Below are 12,070 nucleotides of genomic sequence, written 5' to 3'. Positions count from 1 at the left end.
ACATTTTTGGAATCAGCTCAGCTAGAGTAATCGGAAAATTGAGACAAAATGGGGGTGTTCCATTTGAAAAAAAATGACGGTGACGTCATTACTCGAAAGTAATTCACCCTGTATATTAGATTATTATTTTAAAATACGGTAAATTAAAATCAAAAATCGCCGTGTTTCAGGATTATTTCTTAAAATGGTCTGTTTAGCTTAAAATGAATTTGTTCCATACTTAACGGACACAGTGTATGTACTAGTCAAAGACTCATCCTGTATAAGTAATCCAGAAAGCTGGATAGTGCAAAGAAATATATCCAAGTCATATTAATAATAAAAAAATAAACTTATTTAAAATGAACAGAAATCCTTAACCTACCAAGATGGATTTTTCCTAGCTTTCCACTTGTGCGGTCCCACATAACCAAGATAGCGAGAAGAAAAAAACGACTGCTGTAACAAAGATATAAAGTATAGCGTGTGAACATCTCATTCATCTCCTGGTGTTCTGCTAATGGATAGTGTATACCTGCAGTAATTCGGTTATTATAAAAGTGAATGCCTTCCAGTTAACTACAACACTAGAATGATCGTAATTATGGAAGTGAAATATTATTCGCACCAATTTTCCTTGCGTTAGTTGCAACATTGTGAATAGTGGGACTACTTTATTCACATTAAAGTCGCTGCTGGAAAATTATGAACCACATCTTTTCGTGGGAATAACTGATTATTAATCTTGTCTTTTTTCTATTTTCAGTCATTATGTACACTTCAGAGGGTTCATGGAAGAAAATATTAGCGAATTTTCGTTGCGATCTTATCTTGAGTTAGAACAATTGAGAGATGAATGGGATTTAATGAAGAGGTAGACAGGTGCGTCAGAAACACGCAGAGAAAAATGCCATCATATCGCGTTACCAATTTTCATTGAGATATTTTTGGATGCTTGTTCTGAATGCCTTCGTTTGGTACAAATACTTTCCTCGTATAATTTGTTTGTGACTAGTTTTTCATCTATCCATCTTTGGAAGAAAGGTTTTGTACAGGGTGTTCCTAAACTGGAGTTACAAAGGAAAATGAGAGATTCCTTGGAGAGTTTTTACTCTTTGTTTTCGAGATACAGGCTTTTTCTTGCAGTCCTACTTTGTTGTGATGATTATACCAATTTATAGAATCTTTATTAATCTGCGGTACAGATTAGATAAATAAGTACCTACCAAAACTTAAAATTATTCATCACATTTTACTAAATGGATCTCAATAATAATTTGTATTTTCCAGAAGATTACTAGAGAATTGTCTGAAATTTTTGTTCGGAATCAGTAGCAGATATGATAAAACCACAAAAAACCAAAAAGTATAGTACTGGACCAAAGTTTCTTTTCACATTTTTCCAAACTAACAGTGGTCCACCAAAAAAAAATTTCTGGAGGAAATAAGCGGCCATTGTTCCATAAAAAATATCATCCTGTAAATTTGAATTTAAAATTAGCCTATCACATGAAGAAAACTTTAAATTGGAATACCTAAATCGAAAAAAAATCAAACTTTAACACCCTGTTTCTTGAAAGCAAAGCGTTTGTAGGACTTTTTTTTCTTAAAATGATCCGAGGAATCTGTCATTTTCGTTTGTACCTTCAATTTAGGAACACCTGTACATCGTTTTGTGAAGTTTAATAATTTGGAAGCAGCACTAATTCTTTAAAAATTATTGATAGATTTTCTTTTGGTTAGGTTAGGTGCCAAAATAACAACAAGGAATGAATTTTCATGAGGTATCGAGTTCATGACGAAAAGACGCTTCATTTATTTCAAAAATTTGTGAATTTCAATTAAAGATGTTTTTCATCCTTAATAGACAATTGACGCATTGAAATTCACTAAAAATTGGTGATAATTTTGCAGAACCGTTCGCAAAACTGAAGAAATAATTAAACTTTTGAAAAAACTGAGCTGTTGGGACAATTTACGATGTAAAGTATCGAAACCGTATGCGTCATTCAAGAACAACTGAAAGAATTAATGGTGTAGACCGTGTATACGAAAAAAAAGGCACAAACATTTTTTATGACTAGAATTGGAAGATATTGATATGAACGATGTTTATTTTCAAAAAGACGACGCTATCTGCCACACAATAATCGGAATTTGCAAGAAAAGTTTCCTGGTCTTGTTATTTTTCGATGAGGTGAACAGAATTGGGTATCGAAATCTTGTTATTTTACACCATTAGACTATCTTCTTTGGTGCCACGCAAAAGGTAAAATCTATGCCAATTGTCCACAATCGATTCAAGAACTTAAAGTTGGAATTCGTGATGTTATACAAGGCATATAGCTGCAAATGTACTAATTGGTCATGAAAAGTTTCATGTGAAGGATATGGTGCTGGAGCAGTAGCCTAGGCTGCCATTCTGCTGATATCGATTTATATCCTTAATGACATATCTTCCTCTTCACAATGAAGTAAATGTCTATCGACTTCTCTTAAAATATCAAAATGAAACCCCTTATTGGAAAACCCTGTACACCATTTGATGCAGAAAGTATTATTACCGACAGAGGTCCATTAGCAATCTGACAAGGACCTAAAGCTCAACTGGAGGCAACTGCATTAGATTCTTTCTAACATTCCACAATTTTTTTGTTGTCGTGTAGTTCTCTAGGAGGTTTTCCAGATTTGAAGCTTTCACTGCTGGAAAGACACTAGATTTCTCCGATATAATCTTACCTTCCGAGTAAGTCAGTCAGTGGTCAGATCATTTAATGTTTCAAGCCGACTTGCATATCTGTGATAATTGTAGTTTCTTTATTTTATCGCTTATCTAGCAGCTTATTAATTTTCACTTTTCACTTTTTTCACTTGAGATTACTCAATTGAACTCTTGTAAGTTTTTAGCTTAAGTATTCATTTTAGGTACATATATGGTTTGCTTAAATCCTAAGGACAATAAAGGGAGTAACACTGTGGGACCAAATGAGAAGCAGTGTTATACGGGAAGAACTGGAAGTGCAGGATATTGTTCGGTTTGTACGGTCAAGGCGCAGGAACTGGAGAGATCACGTGGAAAGAATGACCAATGATCGATGAGCAAAGTGGGCAAAGAACGAAAAGCCAAACTCAAATGGCCCTCCCGGCCGACCACCAAAGAGATTGTATGAGAGTTGGACGTCAACATCGCAAGAGGCTGGATGAACAGAAGATGACAAGACATGGTCTTAAGAATAAGGAAGAAGAAGGTTTGCTTAAGTAACTCTCACTATATTTGGACGTAAAATCGACTGAAATAATGAAAAATATAGGTTCTTATTTGAAAATCTTGAGTTTTGATGATATTGAGTTGTCCAAGTTCATGATCTTATAAACACCCCGTAAATTTTTGGTCCAAACCGCAATCAGTTTTATAATACTACGTATTTTCAGAATGGAAAAAAAAATTTTTTTCGTAAAAAGCTTTTTCTGGCGAAAAATAAAAAAAAATGTGACTCCTCATCGCCACCATGTTTTTATAAGAATCCCATTAAGGCATGAATCGTTGAGTTTCAACTCAACGTATGGCATATTGCCGAAATGAACTATTATTTCGGCAATATTGGGTTTCCGATATAACCGGAAGTTGTAGAGATCTGAAAATATTTTAGGGAGAAAGATCATTATCTCAAATCCCAATATGCAAAATTCTCAGCTCAAAATTTTGATCGGTTTTCCATAAACGTCTAATAGGCCATCCCGATGAATCACCTCTGTTGCAAATCCGAATTCAAACTATCTAGACTGGATTATTTCAAACATGCCTACGTGTATGCCCTTGCCTCAAAGCGATATTGGAAAGAGTATTGTTGAAATGACCGCATCATAGTATCATTATTTAACTAATCGGGTTTATCTCTGTTACTAGCATTGCATATCTACAATATCTAGACCTATCATTGCCAATACTGTATATAAATTCTTCTAGGATTTAAATAACTCATCGAATACAGTATATCCAATTTTTCCTTGAAACTTTTCGAATGTGCTTAACATTTATTTGTTTTCGTAGTATAAACCTTTATATAACTTCTAGACCCTCCTATTATAATTCGAAAAAATAAGCAATCCTGCATCCCAAAGGAAATCTCCATATGTTCCTAGATAACTGAGTACTATCAGCACAGAAACGATAAAAATATAGACATGGCTCATTTGACAACTGTCAAACTCAAAATTCAGCAAGTCAATTCAAAATTCTAGTGTAAAATACTCTAATATGGGATGCCCCACAGGATGTGGTTATCATCGTACTTGTGATCCTTGTTGTATGAGATCCTGCTGCTACGGCCTGCCTAAAGGAAAATCCTGCTGGCTGAGAGTAGCTCCTAAGGAATGCAAAGGAAGGGCTAACTGCGTCATAAGGACCATCATATCCAGGATAAGTTTGTACGAACCACACAGAATTATACCGTTCAATCCAGCAGGTCCTAATTTCATCAATAAGTAGTGAATTGTATGTAATGATGTCATGTTCTGCTAAATTTCTTATTTATTTAATGTTTGAATATTAAAAGTTGTAAACTAAACCGTTTCGAGTTCTTTCAACTTACCGCAACTTTCCTGTGAAATATGAAGTCAGGTAGGTACCTACTTGTTGTGCTCTAGCAAATACAGCAATTTCCACAGATTAATTTCCAATTTTAGAAAAAATCGTCTCAATTTAGTTCTCTCTCGAGGTACCTATTCATTATCTGAGACAATATCTTCGAGGGACAGGATTGGGGTTGGGTAATACATTTTCTGTTTACTTTTCATTTTTGTGTATCTTCTCCTTCTATAAAATGTAGCTTGTTAGAAACTTTCCTTCCTGATAAAAGCTGCAATTTGTGGTGAGGTATCATTACAAACATTATTGGTTGGGGAATATAATACTCTGTATCTAATACAATAGCCTTCAAGAAGCCATAAATGGAGACAAGAAATATATTTCGAATATTCTATTCACAGTTCATATGATACTTGTGACTACATGTAGTATTTTTTATGGAACATATTTTACACCAAAGTTTATTGTTAATTCTTTTGGAATGTATTCTTTTAATCTAAAGCAAGTAGAGAGGATATTATTCTGTCATAAGTTTTCGATTTCATGATAGCTCCTATAGTTTTAGGTATTGATGGCTATGAGGTGTTTTTCTAAAAAGAAACCCATTATTTCTGCATGCAAAACAAGGCTTCAATGACTATAGTTGGAAAGACCGATTTAGGTCATATATGACCCGTTTGTTCCATAACTTGTTGCCATTTTGAAAGTAAGATCATTATGCCTCTTTCAGGGAAGCCTTTGTACCTATTGGCAAAAAAATTGAGGTACAGTCGATTTACACAAGCTTCTGTTGAAGGGAATGTTTCATCAGCAAAACTGTTGGCCATTGGCAGAAATTACTTGGTGCGAGGTTCGGACTATAAGGTGGATGCCTAAGAATCTCCCAACCAAGCTCCAGGAGCTTCTGGAGAGTAACTATCGATGTGTGTGGCCTGGCGTTGTTCTGATGGAACAGAATTCCTGCCCTATTGGCCAAAGCTGGCCGCTTCTGGGTGATTGCTTCCTTCAGGCGGTCCAATTGTTGACAGTACAGTCCCGAGTTAACAGTTGTACCGTAGGGGAGCAGCTCAGAGTAGATAATTCCCTGCTAATCCCACCAAACACACAGCAAAACCTTCCTGGTCGTCAATCCTAGCTTGGCGACCGTTTCCACAGGCTCACCGAGTTTCGATCACGACCGTTTTCACTTGACGTTGTCGTAAGTGATCCACTTTTCATCACTAACCACTTCAAAAATTGTTGATTTTGTTGCGATTCAGCAGCCATTCGCAGATGGCAATTCAGTCCATTAGGTTTTATGCGTTAATTCGTGTTTTACCATGCTTCTTCTTGAGACCAGATAAGAGACTATGTTCTTGACGTCAGGCGGATTCAGCAGGACGGTAAAATTATTCATACCACTCATTCTTGATTGAGCACTTTCTTTTCAGATAGTATGATCCTTCAGTTTGGAAGAAAAGAAATGGCCGCCACTCTGGAAAATTTACTTGAGTACTCATTTCATTGAGGCAATAATAATTTGTGGCTTTATCTCCGATCACTTATCGATTAAAAGAATAAATTTTCACTAGACCTTCTCACTTTCCGCCAAATTGTAATGATGGGCTAATACCTCAGTCTGTCATTAGTCGAGCAGTTGCTCTTGAATTTATTACCACACTGTTGTCACTTTTGTCGAATTTTTCCTTAAACAGGTCATATCGAGCAGTAGCTGTCACATTACAGTGTTGCCACATTGCCCACATTGGTCCAATTTTCCCTCAATCAAATGATTAGTGAGATACGTTCAGTTTTCCAGTAGTCATAGAAAGGAGATAGTATGAAAAAACATTTTTTCTTCAGACCTTTTTATTCCTAGCGAAATATAACTCATTATTAAGATGGAAAAACATCTCAGTGTGGGAATCTTGGTAATGCTGTCTATTAATGGTAGAAGAGATGACGTTGCCATATCAGTCACATTTTCCTTTAATCAAGTCATTAGTTCAGCGGTTTGTGTCAAATTCATTATTACAGTGTTGCCACATTAGTCAAATTTTCCTTGAATCCACAGGATGTTTCGTATTCTCACAGCAGGACAAAGAAGATCGAAATTCTCATTAGACCTTTACATTTCTAGCCGAATATACCTCATTGTTAATGATGGAAAACGACCTCAGTGTAGAATTCTAGGTTATGCATCTTTCATTTTTTAAACATCGGTGTCACATTGTTGCCACATCTGTCAAAATTTCCTATCACTCAAGTAATTAGTGATAGTGATTAGTTGCTGTCAAATTCATTTTTACGCTGTTGCCACATCTACAAAATTTTCCCTCAATCTCCGGAAAAGCGAGTCGGTTTTCCAGTAGCCGTGGAAAGATTCCCTAATCCGCACCTGTGGGCAAGGATGAAGACATATCCAAGCTATAGCGGCTCAATATAGGGACCGACTCTGTGACAGAATAGCACTGTGATGGCAAGACCCCTACTTGTGCCGCTACTTCGCCCGGTGTACACAGTATAAACCGCACACAACTCCACTTGCCACTTAGTTTATTCTACTCGTTCTACTGCTGATGATTGCAGCACGATTTGAGAGAGTCTTGTTTGCACAGATTCAGAATAGAGATCGTAGTGGGCTGCGTCTCCTGCACTCGGTTGCCGCGCGTGTTTTCATTCATTCGCGTGCGAGTTCAAAGACTCGCATAAAAACAGTTCTTTTTCTACCGTCGAATTGTTCTTGATTTGTCGCGTGTTGGTTTTTATTTTTTTTTTTCGAAGAAGAACGGGACAAAGTCGCGGATAAATGTTCTTGAGCTGTCTGGACGTTTCAACTTGAAAAATGAAATTTATTGGTATTGTTTTGGGCGCTTCGTTACTGGTGAGTTTTTATACTGATAATTTTCATATTTTTTTAAATGCAGAAAATTCTATGATCATTAATTTGAGAGCTTAAATTGAATTCGGTGTAACTAACTCTTTAGAGGTTATATCTATGAAAATTCTGTATGATTAACTAATTTCTTTGCCATCCGTTTTAAATTGATGAAAATTCAAAAATTCATTACTGAAAATTCTACTCTACTCTTAGGAAATTATTCGTATAATAACTGGGACTAGAACTGGAATATAGCAGTATTTCACATGTTTATCAATTCACCTACCTTTTCTAATCAGATATTTTTAATGAATGTATTTTGAAAATTTTTATTATCTTGCTATATAACAACCAAAAATCCTTATTATTATATTATATATGACATATTCTTCGAGAAATGAGAGATACCTTGTTATTATTAGTTTCCTACGACCTGAAAAGAAGAGTAAGTTCAAATATTACTCTATGGTTTATTACTTTTTCATTTAATGAAGATTGTATGGAGAAAATCATATGATGATTGAAATGCTGCAGATTTTGAATTCATATTTATTGATTCTGTATTTTGAAATCTTCAAAAAATTTAGGCTCAAATATCTACTATTTCCAGAAATGCATTTTCAAAATTTGATATCCCTAGATTTTTTAATTTGAAAGTCATAAATCGTGTTCTCGGAAAAAAAATCAAAGCTGTATAGAAAATAATTTTTGAACAACAATTTCATGCAAATAGTTTTTATGGATTCCGAAAAAAGATTTACATATCACAAAACGTAAAATGTGAAAATTTCAGGAGAATTTGAACGGTTTCAAAGGTTTCATATTAGAAATATAAATGAAAAACAATGTTTTTCATACAGAATTAACATCATCAACGAATACATGTCAGTTCAAATCTAAACTGCTATGCACTAAAATTTTATATGATAACTTTTGGTGAAGTGCTATAAGAAGTAAAAAATTCTTACTTTAACGTTTGATCTCGTTTTCTGAAGAATGCTTATTATCAATCAATGGATAAATGAGGTGTATATTTGAATGAGTCTCGACATAATATCAACAAGTTCAATCAATTTCCCATATTTTCTGAAATTTCCACATTTGGGCGGTGAAATCTTCCTATAAAAGTGGTAAATTCGTTTTTTTAAAGCAATTTACAGGGTTAGAACCATTTAGAGGGGCACTACAGGAATATTGAGAACTGTTAGAGATACAGGGTGGGTTAAATGACAAAAAAGTTGCGTTATTAAGGGAGATTTTCTTTTTTTCTGTATAACTGATTTGTTTCTGGAGATAACTTCACGAAATTTTGTTTGTAGCCATTATCCAATTTAGAGATTCTAATGGTGATAGTCAATATTTTTTTCTAATGGACGTCATAGGGATCCAGAAACAAATGAGATATACAGAGAAAAAGAATATCTCGATATTTAGTTTATTCGAGATATCTCGAGAACTAAATCACTAAACCCTAAATAACGCAACTTATTTGTACCTAATTTAAGGCACCCTGTATCTCAAACGGTTTTCGATATAAGTACCTGTACTGCCTCTCTAAATAGTTCTAACCCTTTATAATATTTATACAATAAACAGAACTCTACAAGTAATTGTCTGCCTAGATATGAGTGCCATTATTTGAAAATAATAAATATATTTGTTAGATTTGCAGAATTCTACAATTGAAAATGATATTCGAATTATGTATTTCATTTCCAGTATTTTCTCTCTAGAACTAATTGAATGATGTTTCAAGATTCTATTACTGAAAATTTTAATTGATAATTTCATTTCAATCTTGAAAATTTAAAGAAATTTGTGAAAGTCACGAACTGATGACGAAAAAAATAAGATAACCCAATAATATCACCTCAAGATATATTTGGCTATACTAAACCGTTAGGAGAACTAATTTGGCACTAAAAATTCAGTCAAGATCTGAAATCGCGAATTCCTGTAAAGTTCACATGTGGGCTTTTTATACATTCAATCATCTTGATGTGACGAATAATAATTGAGCGATAAGATACCTAGTGGTTGTCATATGTAAATTTTGAAACGTGGCCTCAGAAATAAATTAGCGGTTCTTTTTCCAAATAAGGAAGAATTCGAAATTCCCAATTGGATATCAATATTCTTCAGGAGGAATGTAGGAGTTGACAGCCCGTAGGTATTATTGGATCTGAATCCGATGCTTTGCTACAAAAAAGCTGTAGGACGATTGATGATAATTCTTCCGATATTGCGGATTCACTGAGTAGAACAATTTAACGGTTTAACGGAATATTTAAGTATTAAACATGTTATTCTTCAGCTTCGTGTTCACTGATCAAATGGAAAAAAAAATTGCAAATATAACAATATCCGCATATTTTACAGAAATCTTCATTTTCTTTATTTCTTTACGTTTCGGATTCTGAATCGAATAGTTTGATTTCATAATCCTGAAATCATTAGAGATATAGTATTGTCCTATCCTTACGCGTACACTGAAAGAAATCCATATTTTCTCATTAATAAAGCACTTATTTGCAGGTTATTTATTCACAACTATTACTATTACGGCAGATTTTTATTTGATATATTCATTAATAGTTAAATTATACATTCAAAAATGTTTATTAATAGAGAATAAAATATTTGTTTACAAGGTATTTAATAATATTTAATATATTTCGGTGATAAATAATTTATATGAACTTACGTTAACTCGACAAACAACATAAATGCAGTGTCAACAAATTTTCAACTGGCAGTTAACGAACATTTGCTATTTATGAATAAACTCTTACAAGAATTCAATAATTTATTCATTCAGAATATACCTAGGATTTATTAATAATTAACAAACTAACATAATTCTAGCCATCCAATCTGTGGAAAAGTTTAAGGACACATCCCTCAAATAAAAGCGCATCTCCTTGAAGTATCTGTCCTTGAACTTTTCCTTTGATTTGAATTACCTTTTTAAACATAAAATCTGTGTTACAATGGGCTTATTGAACGCCGCTTAGCACATTTGTACTAAATTTTGGGTTTAGACCGTTTGTACCTGCTTAGTTATTAGTGATGTTGGCAGAACAGTGGTTAGAGTGAACAGATGCAATCAAGATGACTAGGGTTCAAACCCGGATATCCTCAATATGAACTCTAAAAAATTACCTTATTTGGCAAACGGTTCTTCTCAGACCCTAACAATTGGATAATAGAAACAACCAAAATAATTATCTAAGAAATACGTTAACCATTACTGAATTGAAATATTATTTTTATTACATATAAATAGGGTTTATTAATTATTACTCAGTGATGAATTAACCTCAACTATATTTAGTTCCTTCAAATGGATATTTCTTCGGCATTATTAATATAAGTTATGCGTAATTAAATGAAGTGTAATAATAAATGATGATTATTCGTGGGATTTCAAATAAATTATTTATTTCCATTATACTAATATCTGTTTGTCCATATATCCAATAAATGATTTATTAACTATAATGCATTTTCGTTCATATCAAATAAACACTTCTCTCAGTGTATACAATGATTTGAGTAACTTATTTCATGTTGAAAGATTTTGTAATTTGCTGGAGTAGCTCATATTTTTATATGAATGAATTTTTTTTGTTATTGAACAGGAATATGAATTTCGATTCTTGCTTTTTAAATGGTGAATTGTCACAATGCAATGTGTTAGAAATGTTTTCCTTGAAGGATTATTGAAGGTTCATTATTGTAATTGATAACGAATAATAGTTATTCAAATTCTTATTGTTAGAAAGAAATTCTTGTACTAATAATAGAAAATAACATATCATGGAAGTTAATTCAAAAAATACGGTCATTAAGTGGAGATCATATCAATTACAATTTCACTCGAATTATTTGCTTGGGTAGTAGGGGTTCTTCTGCGAAATGGCCAGCAGGATTAACTTATGCCTGCTGGCTTTCGCAGGAAACAAACTCCGGTTCAATACAGAACAAGCGGACTATATTTTGTTACATATCTGTATTAGGTATGTGGCTGATTTTCACGAAGCCATAGAAACGTTTTCAGACGGTTTTTTCGAGAGATAAATAATATTTTAATATTACTATTGGCATGTACCTTATTTCTAATTCTCCAAATTGGGGCGCAAATTTCTTCGTCTTCAGTTATCGATTAGTCATTAAGATAGTTTCAACTTCCGACTATTTCTCATGTTAGATGAGGGGTTGTTTTACTACTAGTGGGAGATCGTATAACTAGATTCTAGATAGGATACCGATGGAAGCTGAGACAGTATTTCCTCTTTTGGTACCTATACTATCATATATAGGGGTAGGACTGAGATAATAGGTAATATGAGAAGAAAAACCCTTGAGATTACTTGGAAACTACGCATCATAGTTCTGTGTCTGTAATTATCTATAACAAATCGATTGGCGAAATGGTAAATTACTCTGTTGAAACTTGTGAGGACTACGAAAATGGGAATCTCTGAAATATTTAGAATATGTTTCCGAAAAAATATCCGAAAAATAATCAATCCCAGCATTTCTTTTGAAATAAAATGAAATTGGTTAAAATTAGGCAGTGTATTTCACATTAACTATCTATTCCAATATCTGATCACTTATGCTCATTACAATTCCAACAA

At 33.6% G+C, this 12,070-nt stretch overlaps 1 protein-coding gene across 1 annotated transcript in view; it reads left to right on the top strand.

Moving 5' to 3' along the window:
* Positions 1–7,033: 7,033 nt before the first annotated feature.
* Positions 7,034–12,070, top strand: part of LOC123680664 — a 44,437-nt gene continuing 39,400 nt past the window's right edge. Inside the window, exon 1 of the mRNA XM_045618670.1 lies at positions 7,034–7,430. Within this exon, the coding sequence (XP_045474626.1) occupies positions 7,392–7,430 (39 nt within the window). The 5' untranslated portion in view covers positions 7,034–7,391. The remainder of the gene's footprint in view (positions 7,431–12,070) is intronic.

This window comes from Harmonia axyridis, chromosome 5, assembly GCF_914767665.1.
Source record: "Harmonia axyridis chromosome 5, icHarAxyr1.1, whole genome shotgun sequence".
Lineage (NCBI taxonomy): Eukaryota > Metazoa > Arthropoda > Insecta > Coleoptera > Coccinellidae > Harmonia > Harmonia axyridis.
The sequence above is the reverse complement of the archived record's forward strand: the minus strand, read 5'-3'. Positions and strand labels throughout refer to the sequence as shown.